Source organism: Oncorhynchus kisutch, linkage group LG26 (assembly GCF_002021735.2).
Source record: "Oncorhynchus kisutch isolate 150728-3 linkage group LG26, Okis_V2, whole genome shotgun sequence".
Classification (NCBI taxonomy): Eukaryota; Metazoa; Chordata; class Actinopteri; order Salmoniformes; family Salmonidae; genus Oncorhynchus; species Oncorhynchus kisutch.
Window position 1 is genome coordinate 5,245,942 of NC_034199.2, and position 18,968 is coordinate 5,264,909.

The following is an 18,968-nucleotide window of genomic DNA, read 5'->3' on the forward strand; positions in this document are numbered from 1 at the left end:
TTGATGTCACACGAAGCAATCTGGATGCAATTTATATTGCTTGCAACAAATGTTGCCTGCAACTTAGCTGCATTGCAAGAGACAGAAATCAATCCTATTTCGTGCAACTGACTGTATTCAATATCCAATCAGTTAGCAGAAAAGAGTTTACACGATTTGTTGATATCGTTCCAATCGGAAATCCATCCCAGATGCCAAGTCAACACAGGTGTCAGTGCTGCACCAATAGCGACAAAAAATACATGCCAAATGGAAAATGTATGAACCAGGGGTGTCAAACATAGGGCCCGCGGGTGGTTTGAATAAAAAAATAGACAGTACCAGTCAAGAGTTTGGACACACCTACTCACTCAAGGGTTTTTCTTGAATTTTACTATTTTCTACATTGTAGAATAATAGCGAAGACATCAAAACTATGAAATAACACATACGGAACCATGTAGTAACCAAAAAAGTGTTAAACAAATCATAATATATTTTAGATTTTACATTCTTCAAAGTAGCCACCCTTTGCCTTGATGACATCTTTGCACACCCTTGGCATTCTCTCAACCAGCTTCATGAGGTAGTCACCTGGAATGCATTTCAATTAACAGGTGTGCCTTGTTAAAAGTTAATTTGTGGAATTGATTTCCTTCTTAATGCATTTGAGCCAATCAGTTGTGACAAGGTAGGGGTGGTATACAGAAGACAGCCCTTCTTAACTTGTACTGTATATACAGTGCCTTGCGAAAGTATTCGGCCCCCTTGAACTTTGCAACCTTTTGCCACATTTCAGGCTTCAAACATAAAGATATAAAACTGTATTTTTTTGTGAAGAATCAACAACAAGTGGGACACAATCATGAAGTGGAACGACATTTATTGGATATTTCAAACTTTTTTAACAAATCAAAAACTGAAAAATTGGGCATGCAAAATTATTCAGCCCCTTTACTTTCAGTGCAGCAAACTCTCTCCAGAAGTTCAGTGAGGATCTCTGAATGATCCAATGTTGACCTAAATGACTAATGATGATAAATACAATCCACCTGTGTGTAATCAAGTCTCCGTATAAATGCACCTGCACTGTGATAGTCTCAGAGGTCCGTTAAAAGCGCAGAGAGCATCATGAAGAACAAGGAACACACCAGGCAGGTCCGAGATACTGTTGTGAAGAAGTTTAAAGCCGGATTTGGATACAAAAAGATTTCCCAAGCTTTAAACATCCCAAGGAGCACTGTGCAAGCGATAATATTGAAATGGAAGGAGTATCAGACCACTGCAAATCTACCAAGACCTGGCCGTCCCTCTAAACTTTCAGCTCATACAAGGAGAAGACTGATCAGAGATGCAGCCAAGAGGCCCATGATCACTCTGGATGAACTGCAGAGATCTACAGCTGAGGTGGGAGACTCTGTCCATAGGACAACAATCAGTCGTATATTGCACAAATCTGGCCTTTATGGAAGAGTGGCAAGAAGAAAGCCATTTCTTAAAGATATCCATAAAAAGTGTCGCTTAAAGTTTGCCACAAGCCATCTGGGAGACACACCAAACATATGGAAGAAGGTGCTCTGGTCAGATAAAACCAAAATTGAACTTTTTGGCAACAATGCAAAATGTTATGTTTGGCGTAAAAGCAACACAGCTCATAACCCTGAACACCCTATCCCCACTGTCAAACATGGTGGTGGCAGCATCATGGTTGGGCCTGCTTTTCTTCAGCAGGGACAGGGAAGATGGTTAAAATTGATGGGAAGATGGATGGAGCCAAATACAGGACCATTCTGGAAGAAAACCTGATGGAGTCTGCAAAAGACCTGAGACTGGGACGGAGATTTGTCTTCCAACAAGACAATGATCCAAAACATAAAGCAAAATCTACAATGGAATGGTTCAAAAATAAACATCAAAGTCAAAGTCCAGACCTGAATCCAATCGAGAATCTGTGGAAAGAACTGAAAACTGCTGTTCACAAATGCTCTCCATCCAACCTCACTGAGCTCGAGCTGTTTTGCAAGGAGGAATGGGAAAAAAATTCAGTCTCTCGATGTGCAAAACTGATAGAGACATACCCCAAGCGACTTACAGCTGTAATCGCAGCAAAAGGTGGCGCTACAAAGTATTAACTTAAGGGGGCTGAATAATTTTGCACGCCCAATTTTTCAGTTTTTGATTTGTTAAAAAAGTTTGAAATATCCAATAAATGTCGTTCCACTTCATGATTGTGTCCCACCTGTTGTTGATTCTTCACAAAAAATATACTTTATGTTTGAAGCCTGAAATGTGGCAAAAGGTTGCAAAGTTCAAGGGGGCCGAATACTTTCGCAAGGCACTGTATACAGTGGGGCAAAAAGGTATTTAGTCAGCCACCAATTGTGCAATTTCTCCCACTTAAAAAGATGAGAAAGGCCTGTAATTTTCATCATAGGTACACTTCAACTATGACAGACAAAATCACATTGTAGGATTTTTTATGAATTTATTTGCAAATTATGGTGGAAAATAAGTATTTGGTCAATAACAAAAGTTTATCTCAATACTTTGTTATATACCCTTTGTTGGCAATGACAGAGGTCAAACGTTTTCTGTAAGTCTTCACAAGGTTTTCACACACTGTTGCTGGTATTTTGGCCCATTCCTCCATGAGTTTGACACCCCTGATATAAACAACTCTAGACACCCTGGCTAGTCATGGTTTATGTACAGTAGATGGTCTGGAAGTCAATAAAGGTAATTTTATAAGTGAAACCAGATGTTTCTCTGTCCAGTTTTAACTGAAAATGTCTAACATGAACTGCATTAGCTTGTTTGTCACTAGCGTGGTTAGCTTGCTAGCTTGAGATGATGTCACAAGCAATTTGCAACTGCAACAGTAATTACATCCATATTGCTTTGTGTGACACTACTACTGTCACGCTACTGAGACCCTACTGTAATTGTAAAGTTAGAAATTTAGCTCCAGTACTTACAGGTCTTCCAGGCATTCCAAATTCACCCTTTATCCCTGAAGGTCCATACTGTCCCTGCACAAACAACACATCAATCATATGTGACAAAAACACATTCACTAAAAACATTTTTATCCGTTCGACAGGGGTGGATTTTTGTTTTGTTTTGTGTTTTTTTAAATTATGATTGTCAAATCATTTTCAAGGTACGTGATGTCACCGAGTAATAATTAAGCTCCACATATTATTCTAAATTCCTGAATTGCATGCAAAATCAGTTTTTTTCAACTACAAAAATAATGCTTCTTTGCAGGACAAGGATTGTCCTGACTTTCAATGCCTGAATTGCTTCACCTTGCTTTTCTGGTTGGCTGGCAAGTTTCACCATCCAATTATTTCAGATCTACAGGAGTTTCACTATGGCACGGACCATGGCAATACATTGGCGCATGACAATTATTAGAATATGGCAAATATGTAAGGGATACTCAATGAAGGGTTATGTGTTCTATGGAAAATAATAAATGACATGGAAGGTTTGTGGAACTAACCTTCCACGGAACTGCATTATTTTCCAGAGAATGCATAGAGCCCCTTTTCTACCATGGCTATAATTTAACACATTTGTTCAACTGTGTTTAACATCCACTGAAGTAGCTAGCAAGTTTACTAGATAGCTACAGTAGTTTCCTTGGTAACCAAACAGACAGACTTGCTAATTTAGCTAACCCAAACCATCAGTCCTAGCTTGCTATTATGGAAATTGAATTCAACAATGCCAATAATGTTTTTATATTTAACTTTTGCTTTCAAAAGCAGCTCAAACATGAACAGATGAACGTGCATACTGGGGTGCAAAGGAACAAAAAATATATATATAACAATATGGGGATGAGGTAGTTGGGTGGGCAATTTACAGATGTGCCATGTACAGGTCCAATGATCTGTAAGCTGCTTTGACCGCTGATGCTTAAAGTTAGTGTGGGAGATATGACTCTCCACCTTCAGTGATTTTTGCAGTTCGTTCCAGTAATTGGCAGCAGAGAACTGGAAGGAAAGGTAGCCAAATGAGGAATTCGCTTTGGGGTTGACCAGTGAAATATACCTGCTGGAGTGCGTGCTACGGGTGGTGCTGCTATGGTGACCAGTGAGCTGAGATAAGGCGGGGCTTTACTTAACAAAGACTTATACATGACCTGGAGCCAGTGGGTTTGACTACGAATATTAAGCGAGGGCCAGCCAATGAGAGCATACAGGTCACAGTGGTGGGTAGTGTATGGGGCTTTGGTGATAAAAACAGATGACATCGCCGAAGTCAAGGATCAGTAGGATAGTCAGTTCTCCTAGGGTATGTTTGGCAGCATGAATGAAGTACGCTTTGTTGTGAAATAGGAAGCAGATTCTAGATTTAATTTTGGATTGGAGATGCTTAATGTGAGTCTGGAAGGAGAGTTTACAGTCTAACCAGACACCTAGGTATTTGTAGTTGTCTACATATTCTAAGTCAGAACCGTTCAGATTCAGAGTAGTGATGCTAGACGGGCGGGCAGGTGCGGGCAGCAATCGGTTAAAGAGCATGCATTTAGTTTTACTTGCATTAGTCGGCCTGAGAATTGAACCCTGTGGCACCCCCATAGAAACTGCCAGAGGTCCGGACAACAGGTACCCCCGATTTGACACACTGAACTCTGTCTGAGAAGTAGTTGGTGAACCAGGCAAGGAAGTCATTTGTGAAACCAAGGTGATTGACAGAGTCGAAAGCCTTGGCCAGGTCGATGGATACGGCTGCATAGTATTGTCTTATATCGGTGGCGGGTATGATATCGTTTAGGACGAGGTGTATTTAGAGGGCTGGTTGGTCAGGGTGATATCTATGAGGTTGCCCGTGGTTACAGATTTGGGGTTGTACCTGAAAGGTTCCATGATCATTTGTGTGAGATTGAGGGCATCAAGCTTAGATTGTAGGATGGCCGGGGTGTTAAGCATATCCCCGTTTAGGTCACCTAACAGCACGAGCTCTGAAGATAGATAGGGCGCAATCAATTCACATATGGTGTCCAGGGCACAGCTGGGGCCAGAAGGTGGTCTACAGCAAGCGGCAACAGTGAGAGACTTGTTTCTGGAAAGGTGGATTTTTAAAAGTAGAAGCTCAAATTGTTTGGGCACAGACCTGGATAGTAAGACAGAACTCGGCAGGCTATCTCTGCAGTAGATTGCAACTCCGCCCCCTTTGGCAGTTCTAACTTGTTGGAAAATGTTATAGTTAGGGATGGAAATTTCAGGGGTTTTGGTGGTCTTCCTAAGCCTGGATTCAGACACGGCTAGGACATCAGGGTTGGCAGAGTGTGCTAAAGCAATGAAAAAAAACACTTCTGGGAGGAGGCTTCTGATGTTAACATGCATGAAACCAAGGCTTGTACGGTTATAGAAGTCAACAAATGAGAGCGCCTGGGGAATAGGAGTGGAACTGGGGGCTACAGGGCCTGAGTTCACCTCTACATCACCAGAGGAGGAGGAGGATAAGGGTACGGCTAAAGGCTATGAGAACTGGTCGTCTAGTGCGTTGGGGACAGAGAATAAAAGGAGCAGATTTCTGGGCGTGACAGAATAGATTCAAGGCATAATGTACAGACAAGGGTATGGTAGGATGTGAGTACAGTGAAGGTAAACCAATGCTTTACGTGACAATGAGAGAGGTCTCATCTCTGGAGGCATCAATTACTCTAGGTGAAGACTCCACATGTGTGTGGGGTGGGACGAAAAAGCTATCTAAAGGCATTTTGAGTCTGACTTTTGGCTCTACAGTGAAATAAAACTAAAACTAGCCAAGACAGCAGTAGACAAGGCATATTGACATTAGAGAGCGGCATAAAGCAATCACAGGTGTTGATCAAGAGACCTAAGACAACAACGGGTAAATGGCAATGATTGGGCAGAGCAGGTCAGTTAGGTACATTCAGGACCTGAGTTCAAGGCTGGGGCTGACAGGTAAACCAAATGAGGTACCGTGTTATTGAAACAGTCCAGGGGGCATCAGCTGTGTAGCCGAGTGATCATAGGGTCAAAAGAGCAGCAATAGGTGAGTCAGGGTGCTGTTCGGTTGTCACTACTACGATGGGCGAGCAGGGGACACAGCGTTCAGAAAAGCTAGCGTGCCGGGGCCAGTAGATGGTCCTGTGGCAATATCGTAACAGAATAGCCTGTTGAGACCATATTGGGCGTTCACGTCGGCAGTCCAGTCGTGATGGATTGTCGGGGCTCCATGTCGACAATAAAGGGTCCAGACCAATTGGCAAAGGAGGTATTGTAGTCCTAGAATTAGTTGGTATATGGGCCTAGCTCGAGGCTAGCTGGTGTTGGCTTCGGGACAGAGACTTTAACTACCAGTAGCAGCTAGCTAGTAATGATCCGGTGTAATGATCCAGAGCGGCAGAAATCCAGTGATATGGCAGAGAGAAGCAGTCCGATATGTTCTGGGTTGATATCGCGCTGTGCAGACTGGCAGGTGATTGTCCGAGCTAAGGCTGGCTGATTCCGGGGCGGAAAAAGAAGAGGACCGCTAGCCGTGGTTAACAAAGACTAGTATCTAGTTACCTGGCGAGCTCCTGATGGAAGTTCCAGTTATAAGGATAAAAAATATGGCTATAAGAATGAACTATAGCCACTGAATTCTACCATGCTGATACTGTGCATTATAGGGAAATAACACACGCTCTAGAATGCCATTCAAGCCAATCAGAAATTACTATTCAACAATGCCATGGTATAATTAAGCAATAAAGCACCGGCAATATACTACGGCTAAGGGCTGTTTTTAAGCACGACACAACACAGAGTGCCTGGAGACAGCCCTTAGCTGTGGCATACTGGCCATATCCCACAAACCCGAGGTGCCTTATTGCTATTATAAACTGGTTATCAACGTAATTAGAGCAGTAAAAATAAATGTTTTGTCATACCGTGGTATACGGTCTGATATACCACGACTGTCAGCCAATCAGCATTCAGGGCTCGAACCACCATGTTTATAATGTCTGATATACCACAGACTTCAACCATTCAGCATCCAGGAGCCAAACTACCCGGTTTATAAAATTTAATTATTGCATTTTATACATGCTGGCTTTCGCAGGCTATACCTGAGACATGAAAATAATGTGGGAGAGCATACAGCCTGTTGGCAATTTATTAATATGCAATTTGCCGCTATTTGCCGTTTTAGGTGGGACATCATTACGTCCAGCTGTTTTTATCGACACAAGATAGTTCAATTGAAATGCACCCTAGCAGGAAATTGCTGAATCCATTTTCTATGCAAACTTTTTAAATGTTGACAATAAAATCACTAGACAAGTTAATGGAAACATAGCTATTGATATACATGGCAGCTCAATTTATTTAAGGTAGACTCAGCAATATGTGTTTACCACGAGGAACAGGGCTACTTCCGACACAAACTAAGACTGCATGAAGCGAGTGGTTGCACATGTCAGCATTTGCTGTCATGCAGCTATCCCCTTGCAGAAGAGAGACGTGAACTGTCGTGCACATGCAAAGATGCTTAACAGTATCTCAGAGACAGTTTCTATCCACAAGCCATCAGACTGCTGAACACTTGAAATGAACTGACCAACCGCACTGACTCTCTGCACCTTAGCACACATGAACACACCCACCCAAACACAAACATCCACACTCATACTACACACAAATCACAACTGCTGCTACTAGACTTTTCTATTCTACCAAGCCATTTACTTTTTATTCTTATGTGTATCCTGGTCATACGACTATTAAAACTTGAAACTCATGACCACATCATATCGCTGAGTCAGTTTAATTTAAGGCAGCTTCAAATAGTAAGAACGTAATGTAAAGTAATGAGTCTAAAAGTACTTACAGGTGGCCCGACGGGTCCGGCAGGTCCTCTGTCTCCCTACAGAAGATGAAGTTGGTGTTTAATGAGGCCAACAGACAGATAAGATAGAGGCAAACAGAAGTCAATAGTGAGACACTCACCTTCTCACCCGACAATTCTCGCAGGTACAAAGGACTCCCATCAGGCCCAATGATTAAGCCAGGCTCACCCTTCTCGCCCTGAGAAGAGACACATATAAAGACAATCTGTTAATTTGTTAACCTCCACAGAAGAAACACTTGCTGGGAATAGGCCTTACATAGTGGTGCACTGTAGCACTAATGATAGGGCTATGTTGCTGTGTGGTCACATCACTGACCTTGACTCCATAACCGGGTTGTCCTGGGTCTCCCTTGTCGCCCTTTGATCCAATAGGACCCTTTTAGAAAATTCAACAAAGTTGAAAATTAGCTGTTTATCACACATCAAACTAGCACACATTTTTGATTTCTTTAGTCCTTCAGGGCAAATATCCACCACACTATGACATCCACATGTGTTAGAACACAACGTTAGAAGAACTGTAGGATAACTGTAGCAAGACAAAGTTAAGTGACCTGTAAGATAACATTAGGAAAATCAATGCTTACAGGGAATCCAGCTTGGCCAGGTAGACCAGTTTCACCCTACAGAAAAGAAAAGGAGAGACAACATAAAATCTGTTAAAATGATTTATCCCTTTTTCATGACTGGTTAATAAGTAAGGCCACACATCGTTCCAAATATTTGGTAGGGATGTATACCCATTAAGTCAAATCAATATTTAGTGGTATTGTAAAGGATTCCACTATCTCCCCCTACAAAATAGTTTTCCAATCAACTCAACTCAAAAGGACATGAATCATTACCATGATTGCATTGCATTATATGCTCTCAATAGGTTTTGCAACAAAATAACATTTGTTGCCTATGAGAACATTAATAAAATATCATGATGAATGAATAATGTTAGTTATGAAAATGACCAAGGCCATTGGGAAAACTACTTCAAATGATATTTCTTAAAAGTGGGTTGTGTAAATGTAGCTTTCGCCTAATAAACGGTACCAGTCAAGAGTTGGTCACACCTACTCATTCCAGGGTTTTTCTTTAGTTTTACGTTTTTCTACATTGTAGAATAATAGTGAAGACATCAAAACTATGAAATAACACATTTGGAATCATGTAGTAAGCACAAAAAGTGTTAAACAAATCAAAATATATTTTATATTCTTCAAAGTAGCCATCCTTAGCCTTGATGACATCTTTGCACACTGTTGGCATTCTCTCATCCAGCTTCATGAGTCACCTGGAATGCATTTCAGAGTTAATTTGTGGAATTTCTTTCCTTATTAATGGATTTGAGCCAATCAGTTGTGCTGTGACAAGGTAGGGGTGGTATACAGAAGATAGCCCTATTTGGTAAAATACCAAGTCCATATTATGGAAAGAAAAGCTCAAATAAGAAAAGAGAACAAAAGAGCATCATTACTTTAAGACGGTCAGTCAATGCGGAAAAGTGCAGTCGCAAAAACCATCAAGCGCTATGATGAAACTGTCTCTCATGAGGACCACCACAGGAAAGGAAGACCCAGAGTTACCTCTGCTGCAGAGGATAAGTTCATTATAGATACCAGCCTTAGAAATTGCAGCCCAAATAAATGCTTTACAGAGTTCAAGAAACAGACACATCTCAAAATCAACTGTTCATAGGCGACTGTGTGAATCAGGCCTTCACGGTGGAATTGCTGCAAAGAAACAACAATTAAAGGCCACAAATAATAAGAAGAGACTTGTTTGGGCCAAAAAACATGAGCAATGGACATTAGACCTGTGGAAATCTGTCCTTTGGTTATGATGAGTCCAAATTTGAGATTTTTGGTTCCAACCGCCGTGTCTTTGTGAGACGCAGAGTAGGTGAACGGATTATTTCCGCATGTGTGGTTCCCACCGTGAAGCATGGAGGAGGTGGTGTGATGGTGTGGGGGTGCTTTGCTGGTGACACTGTCAGTGATTTATTTAGAATTCAAGGGACACTTAACCAGCATGGCTACAAAGATGCTTTATCTGATCAAGCTTGTGCTAAATTACAGAAGATAATCACATCAGCAAAGCTACCACCTCGACTGACAAAACACCATGGCAGGTGGAAGCTTGCTCCTCCTCTTCTTGATTCCATCCAACCCTGTTCCTGGAGAGCTAAATCGGGTAAGTTCCAAATAAAAACCTACAGGAGGGTAGCTCTCCTGTAACAGGGATGGAGAGCCCTGCTCTATTGAAAGGGCCGACCCTCCTTCTCCTCTACCAGAAAACCAAGCTGATGACTGCCAGACCGAATGGTGCTCATAAGAGAGGCCCCACTTCTGTGTACTGTACACTGGTAAGCCTACGAGTGATGAGACGGATAGATTAAATCTACACACAATACCCCATAATGACAAAGCAAAAACAGATGTTTAGATTTTTTTGCAAATGTATTGAAAATTAAAACTGAACTTCCACATTTACACAAGTATTCAGACCCTTTACTCAGTACTTTTTTTGGTATTTGTTATTTTATTAGGATCCCCATTAGCTGTTGCAAAAGCAGCAGCTACTCTTCCTGGGGTCCACACAAAACATAATACAGAATGGCATAATACCGACCATCATTAGACATGAACAGCTCTAGGACAGAACAACATACATTTTTAAAAGGACACACGTAGTGTCACGACTTCCGCCGAAGTTGGTCCCTCTCCTTGTTCGGGTGACGTTCGGCGGTCGAAGTCACCGACTTTCTAGCCATCGCTGATCCTCTTTTCATTTTCCTTTGGTTTTTGTCTTGTCTTGTATCACACCTGGTTACAACCCCATCAATTACATGTTGTGTATTTAAACCTCTGTTCCCCTTCATGTCCTTGTCGGTGATTGTTTGTTTGTAAGCAATGTGCAAGTTATGTTCTGGTTTGCGAACGGTTTTGTACCCACTTGTATTATTTTGTATATTTTGGTTTTCTGAGTTTTTGAGCACTTATTAAACTGCTCCGTTTATACCAAGGTCGATCTCCTGCGCCTGACTTCCCTGCCACCAGCACGCACTCCCTTACACGTAGCCTACATACACACACAAACTACCTAGGTCAGGTAAGGGAGAGGCGTTGTGCCATGAGGTGTTGCTTTATCTGTTTTTTCAAACCAGGTTTGCTGTTTATTTGAAAATATGCAATAAGAGATGGAAGGAAGTTCTGCGTTGTCTTGGCTGTGTGGTTAGGGTCATGGTCCTGTTGGAAGGTGAACCTTCACCCCAGTCTGAGGTCCTGAGTGCTCTGGAGCAGGTTTTCATCAAGGATCTCTCTGTACTTTGCTCCGTTCATCTTTCCCTCGATCCTGACAAGTCTCCCTGTCCTTGCCACTGAAAAACATGCCTCACCGTAGGGATGGTGCCAGATTTCCTCCAGATGTGACGCTTGGCATTCAGGCCAAAGAGTTCAATATTGTTTTTATCAGACCAGAGAATATTGTTTGTCATGATCAGATTCCTTTAGGTGCCTTTTTGCAAACTCCAAGTGGGCTGTCTTGTGCCTTTTACTGAGGAGTGGCTTCCGTCTGGCCTGATTGGTGGAGTGCTGCAGAGATGGTTGTCATTCTGGAAGGTTCTCCCATCTCCACAGAAGAATTCTCAATCAGAGTAACCATCGGGTTCCCTCTCTGACCAAGGCCGTTGTCCCCGATTTCTCAGTTTGGCCAGGCGGCCAGCTCTAGGAAGTGTCTTGGTGGTTCCAAACTTATTCCATTTAAGAATGGAGGCCACTGTGTTCTTGGGGAACCTTCAATGCTGCTGACATTTTTTGATACCCTTCCCCAGCACTGTGCCTCGACACAATCCTGTCTCGGCACTCCTTAGACTTCATGGCTTGGTTTTTGCTCTGACATGCACTGTCAACTGTGTGACCTTATATAGACAGGTGTGCCTTACCAAATTATGTGCAATCAATTGAATTTATCACAGGTGGACTCCAAGATCTAGAAACATCTCAAGGATGATCATTGGAAACAGGATGCATTTGAGCTCGATTTCAAAACCACGCATTTCATCAATTTTCGAATAAGGCTGTAACATAATGTGGAAAAAGGAGTTTGAATACTTTCCGAATGCACTGTATAGCTAAAGATAGGCATAGAGCCTAGACTGCATTGTCTGCATAATTAAACAATCCCTAGTAAGATATTATTTTGACGGTTGACTGATTGTACTATTTGACATTAATAGACTGGTTTTATACAGCACAGCTTTCTATTCAAGCTCGGAGAGAACGTGAGGAAGGCTAAAGTAGGCTGTAGGCCTACAGGACAGTTGTACATAAAATAAAACAAATCTATTGGTTACTGATTAGTATACTGTTTAGAGGTCGACCGACTAATCGTAATGGCCGATTAATTAGGGCCAATTTCAAGTTTTCATAACAATCGGAAATGGCATTTTTGGGAGCCGATTTGCCCATATTTTATTTTTATACCTTTATTTAACTAGGCAAGTCAGTTAAGAACACATTCTTATTTTCAATGACGGCTTAGGAACGGTGGGTTAACTGCCTCGTTCAGGGGCAGAACGACAGATTTTCACCTTGTCAGCTCGGGGGATCCAATCTTGCAACCTTACAGTTAACTCGTCCAACGCAATAACGACCTGCCTCTCTCTCGTTGCCCTCCACAAGGAGACTGCCTGTTACGGGAATGCCTTAAGCCAAGGTAAGTTGCTAGCTAGCATTAAACTTATCTTATAAAAACAATCAATCATAATCACTAGTTAACTACACATGGTTGATGATATTACTAGATATTATCAAATCAAATCAAATTTTATTTGTCACATACACATGGTTAGCAGATGTTAGTGCGAGTGTAGCGAAATGCTTGTGCTTCTAGTTCCGACAATGCAGTAATAACCAACAAGTAATCTAGCTAACAATTCCAAAACTACTACCTTATAGACACAAGTGTAAGGGGATAAAGAATATGTACATAAAGATATATGAATGAGTGATGGTACAGAGCGGCATAGGCAAGATACAGTAGATGGTATTGAGTGCAGTATATACATATGAAAAGAGTATGTAAACAAAGTGGCACAGTTAAAGTGGCTAGTGATACATGTATTAGATAAGGATGCAGTAGATGATATAGAGTACAGTATATACGTATACATATGAGATGAATAATGTAGGGTATGAAATCTTATCTAGTGTGTCCTGCGTTGCATATAATCTGACTGAGCATACAAGCATACAAGTATCTAAGTATCTGACTGAGCGGTGGTAGGCAGAAGCAAGCGCGTAAACATTCATTCAAACAGCACTTTCGTGCGTTTTGCCAGCAGCTCTTCGTTGTGCGTCAAGCATTGCACTGTTTATGACTTCAAGCCTATCAACTCCCGAGATGAGGCTGGTGTAACCGAAGTGAAATGGCTATTGTCGATGTGTTCCTAGTTCGAGCCCAGGTAGGAGCGAGGAGAAGGACGGAAGCTATACTGTTACACTGGCAATACTAAAGTGCCTATAAGAACATCCAAAGGTTAATGAACATCAAAAGGTTAGTGAAATACAAATGGTATAGAGGGAAATAGTCCTATAATTCCTATAATACAACCTAAAACTTCGTACCTCGGAATATTGAAGACTCATGTTAAAAGGAACCACCAGCTTTCATATGTTCTGAACAAGGAACTGAAACGTTAGCTTTCTTACATAGCACATATTGCACTTTTACTTTATTCTCCAACACTTTGTTTTTGCATGACTTAAACCAAATTGAACATGTTTCGTTATTTACTTGAGGCTAAAATTGATTTTATTCATATATTATATTAAGTTAAAATAAGTGTTCATTCAGTATTGTTGTAATTGTCATTATTACAAATAAATCAATAATATATATTTTTTTAAATCGACAGATTAATCGGTATCGGCTTTTTTTGGTCCTCCAATAATCGGTATCGGTATCGGCGTTGAAAAATCATAGCTGGTCGACCTTTAATACAGTTGCATCGAAAATTCAATTTACAATCGGCAATGTTTGAACATGCCACTTTAATTAAGTATTGCCACCAGCCAGCATTCTCAATAGCAGAGGTCTATAGCTTCGTGAAACATAAACGTTAGGCTTAACATGAGAAAATGATGACCAAAAAAAAGAAACATGTATCCATTAAAGCAAAGCTATATGCTACTACAAGCACTAGCGCCACATAATTTAAAAAATGTTTTTATTTCACCTTTATTTAACCAGGTAGGCCAGTTGAGAACAAGTTCTAATTTACAACTGCGACCTGGCCAAGATAAAGCAAAGCAGTGCGACAAAACAACAACACAGAGTTACACATGGGATAAACAAATGTAAAGTCAATAACACAATAGAAAAATCTGTATCCAGTGTGTGCAAATGCAGTAAGGAGGTCAGGCAATAAACAGGCCAATAGTGGCAAAGTAATTACAATTTAGCAATTAACACTGGAGTGATAGATGTGCAGATGAGGATGTGCAAGTAGAAATATTGGTGTGCAAAAGAGCAGAAAAACAAAAACAAATATGGGGATGAGGTAGGTAGTTGTTTGGATGGGCTATTTACAGATGGGCTGTGTACAGCTGCAGCGATTGGTAAGCTGCCCTGACAGCTGACACTTAAAGTTAGTGAGGGAGATATGAGTCTCCAACTTCAGTGATTTTTGCAATTCGTTCCAGTATTTGGCAGCAGAGAACTGGAAGGAAAGGTGGCCAAAGTAAGTGTTGGCATTGGGGATGACCAGTGAAATAAACCTGCTGGAGTGCGTGCTACGGGTGGGTATTGCTATGGTGACCAGTGAGCTGAGATAAGGCGGAGCTATACCTAGCAAAGACTTATAGATGACCTGGAGCCAGTGGGCTTGGCGATGAATAAGTAGTGAGGGCCAGCCAACGAGAGCATACAGGTCGCAGTGGTGTATATGGGGCTTTGGTGACAAAACGGATGGGACTGTGATAGACTGCATCCAATTTGCCGAGTAGAGTGTTGGAGGCTATTTTGGAAATGACATCGCCGAAGTCAAGGATTGGTAGGATAGTCAGTTTTACGAGGGTAAGTTTGACAGCATGAGTGAAGGAGGCTTTGTTGCGAATTAGGAAGCCGATTCAAGATTTAACTTTGGATTGGAGATGCTTTAATGTGATTCTGGAAGGAGAGTTTACAGACTATCCAGACACCTAGGTATTTATAGTTGTCCACATATTCTATGTCAGAACTGTCCAGAGTAGTGACGGGCAGGTGCGGGCAGTGATCGGTTGAGGAACATGCGTTTTACTAGCATTTAAGAGCAGTTGGAGGCCACTGAAGGAGTGTGATCTGAGAGGGAGGGGGACAAACTCAGCCTCTGCGGGGTTTTCAGAGAAACTGCACTACGCCAGCGACAGCGTTATATATTAATTACATACAACAAATAGAAACAGAAGGTTACTGCCATCTCCGTAGATGTGTAGCCTAACCTTTGTTATAGAAGCTACACTTCCAAAGTGTAATGAGGACCATATACAGTGGTTGTATTCATTAAGGTCCCTTTTGCAACGGAAAACAAAATGACTATCTTATTGGACACATTCAGGTAGTCCCTTCGTATTTCGGTCTGTTTTCTTCCATTTGGTGTGAATGACTATGACCCAAGGTTTTAAGTAGTGATGTGCACCGATATGGAAAATCTATATCAATATCAGCTGCTTTTTTCCAGAAACCGATATATTGGCTTGAATAAATAACATTGAAACTGTGTACACTCCCATTTCACCGCTTTAGTGTCTAGACAACTTCCAGCTGATTGCCCATTAGGGAAAGTGTGAATGATCTTGGAACCTACCCAACCAGTTTGAATACAATGTAACGCCCGTTGATGGCCCATCATCAGCCAGTTAAGTATGCTTCTTAGTTGAGAGCCTGCAAGAGGATTTTGTCTCTGGCACATGTATACTCTTTTACATAATAGTGTAGGCTACCAGCAAGGATAAATCGATATCAACATATGCCTCGCTCATATCAATATCAAATCGCATTATCAATATTGGTGCCCACCACTAGTTTCAAGTTTATAGTCATTGGCTCCTTTTTAATTGTGGCTTTTGATTGAGTCGCTGGTTGGATTTCAAACATTGATGAAATTACATCAAGCATAATGACTGGCTGTCAAAGTTAACATGTTAATAACATTACCAAGGACAATGTTCTTTACACGTTAATAATGCATACAAAATGTTCTGCTGTAAAAAAATGGACACATGGACACTGCAGTCGGTGGCAGCTGCTGTTATGTAGTGCTTACAGTCTCTTAAACACAAATTACGTGCACAGCTTTGAGCAACAATTTTTAAGGACAATGTACAGAAAGTTAAACCATAAACACAATCCCAGGCGTTTGTTTAGATAACAGCAAAAACATATTTGTACAGAAGTAGCTAGATATTTATGCTTATGCTATCTAACCAAACTAATGTTTATAATGCCATGGCTGAATGCCTATTGATATACCCACAATGATTGTAAATCAGAACAGGAAATCCATTCCATTTAGCTACTGTTTTTGTTGTAGTTCTCATGTCAAAGGTTTTAAGCAAATTATTCCAATTCTAGTAGTAGTAGCTTGGGACAAGTTCATCTTGAAGTAGACTAGGCTAGATCTAATAGCTGTATTGCAGGAACTCAGACCTGGGGGACCTGTTGTTATTGTTTTCTGTGGAATTCATAACATTGTTAGACAGGTTCGAATGTTCTTTGTATCCTTAGAGCAAATAATTGTTTTCCTGTAGTCAACCCTTCAATCAGAAATTGGGAGAACACTCACTTAGAATGCCTGAAGCTTTAACAGTATGTGTGTGTGAACATTGATTGGCCTACTTAAACATTGGGAGTATTTTGTGTCTGATACAGATTATTTTGTGTTTCCGTCTCTTACAATCAAAGGATACTCAAACTCAATGCACTGCTTTTTCCAATGGAAAAATCTTTCTTTAGCACCAAATTTGAGCAAATTCTCAAATGTACTACAGAAAATCATGCGATTAATCGATTTACATATTTAAATCGTTTGACAGCCCTAATAATTACTGCAACTGAGCAATCAAGTTTGGAAAATAAATGACCTAGTTCATCAATTAAACACTTAGTCGTATCAAAAGGCAGTGGAGTAACTTGGAACCACATAAATGGTAACAGAGTTTTCAAACAGGACAAATCACCTACCTGGGGCCCAGCTCCTCCAACGACACCATCATACTGCAAAGAGAGAAACTAAACAGCTTAATATCAATGCACACTCAACCATCCATGTTGGAGGTGGAGATACAGTAGAGCTAAAGATGATCATGCAGAAGGATGGGTATGTTTATTTCCAGACCCCTAACCCACACCCCTAGGCACTTCATGTAGATACAAAATAGTCAGATAGAAATAAGCAATATGGTAGAAGCTAAACCTTGCCAATAGATATGCCAGAAATTTTGTAGTTGTAACATATTACCGCTACTTTTTTTATTTTAACATTTTTTATTTAGCCTTTATTTCACTAGGCAAGTCAGTTAAGAACAAATTCTTATTTACAATGACAGCTTATTACGGCCAAACCCCGACAACGCTGGGCCAATAGTGCGCCGTCCTATGAGACTTCCTATCACGGCCAGATGTGATACAGCCTGGATTCGAACCAGGTACTATAGTGATGCCTCTTGCACTGAGATGCAGTGCCTTAGACTGCTGCACCACTCGGGAGCCCAAGCCTTTCAGATAATATCCAAGCCTTTCAGATCATAACAAATTTCTAGAGGGAATGGGGCAAGAGGGGTAGGGTCTAGAGGGGTGAGGGTCTAGAGGCGTAGGTTCTAGAGGTGTAGGGACTAGAGGGGCTAGTGTCTAGGTGGGTAGGGGCTATAGGGGTTGTTTCGGGAGGAGGCCTTACGCTGCTGGAGGTCTGGTAGATTATTTGTCCTGGAGGGCCGGGTGGGCCTGGTGGTCCAGGCTGTCCATTTCCATCGCGACCAGTTTCGCCCTAAAAAACAGACCGAATAGAACATCAGCCTTTAGTGACAAAGAAATGCTGGCACAGAATCCATACGTTTCATGGGACTAGGTGGAAGTTGCCCCTAATAACTGACACAGGGTCAGAGATTTTCTCATCCGCCTGATGGTTAATTGCTAAACACATTGATTTCCTGGTAGCTAGTTCCATTTTTGGTACACAATATCTGGATTAAATTGTCTTTCTTTAGGCATGTAATTGTCCTTTTATTATGTCCCTTGAATTACATTTTAATTCTAGGTTAATGTGAAAAAACTCACTCTCTCTCCTCTGTCCCCCTTTTGTCCCTGGAAAATGAAAGGGGAACCAAACAGAAAAACATACATTTGTGAGAAAAAGTCCATTATTTAGAAAAAGGATGTCCATAAATTCAATTTCAGTTCCTTCTCTGAGCTGACTTGCTGAAGATTGAACCCCAACCTTGTCCCCCACTTTGATTTTTAATCGTTGTCTTTGTGTACAAGAACAGATGAACAGATTCATTTTCAGCCCAGTTGCACCACAAACCAGTCACATGTAATCAGCTAATCATGACCTTCAGTCTGGAGGAGAAAAACCTGCACAACCAGCAGGTATCCAGGACCGACCTGAATTGGTGTTCCCAGATAGCTAGCTAACGCTAACTACATGGCTCAGAAACCTTATGTAGATATTGTGAGGTGGGTGGAGGGAAGCAGGTTCTGACATACATTAGGTCCAGGGAAACCGTCCAACCCTGGTTGGCCAACTCTTCCTTGTAGTCCTTCATTTCCCATCTCGCCAGGAGCACCAGGGAAACCAGGCTTTCCCTAACGAGTGAAATACAAACCACAAGTTAAATTGAAACTGATCACACAAGGAATTGTGTGAATATTAGAATATTGAGATGGATTGCATTGTATTGGTGTCTAAACTTTTTATTTAATGATTTGTATTTTTTCTTGATGAAATTATATGAAATTATACCAAAGTAAAGCTCATACCGGTAGGCCAGGGATGCCAGTAGTACCCTGAAAGTGAACAGAATAAAGTGGAATCAGTGAGAGAACCTATTAAAATGGCAGAATCAAAACATACAGTCTATATTGTA

The 18,968-nt window shown here is 41.2% G+C and overlaps 1 protein-coding gene across 7 annotated transcripts in view; it reads right to left on the reverse strand.

The window, feature by feature from the left end:
- LOC109871420 (collagen alpha-1(XVIII) chain) overlaps positions 1–18,968 on the reverse strand; it is a 186,877-nt gene that overhangs the window by 13,176 nt on the left and 154,733 nt on the right. For all 7 annotated transcript variants that reach the window (XM_031806146.1, XM_020462302.2, XM_020462301.2 and 4 more), the window contains 10 exons: positions 18,862–18,888; positions 18,589–18,687; positions 18,160–18,186; positions 17,780–17,869; positions 17,068–17,100; positions 8,442–8,477; positions 8,171–8,230; positions 7,953–8,030; positions 7,834–7,869; positions 2,955–3,008 (listed from right to left, as the gene is read on the reverse strand). In XM_031806146.1, the coding sequence (XP_031662006.1) occupies positions 2,955–3,008; positions 7,834–7,869; positions 7,953–8,030; positions 8,171–8,230; positions 8,442–8,477; positions 17,068–17,100; positions 17,780–17,869; positions 18,160–18,186; positions 18,589–18,687; positions 18,862–18,888 (540 nt within the window). The remainder of the gene's footprint in view (positions 1–2,954; positions 3,009–7,833; positions 7,870–7,952; positions 8,031–8,170; positions 8,231–8,441; positions 8,478–17,067; positions 17,101–17,779; positions 17,870–18,159; positions 18,187–18,588; positions 18,688–18,861; positions 18,889–18,968) is intronic.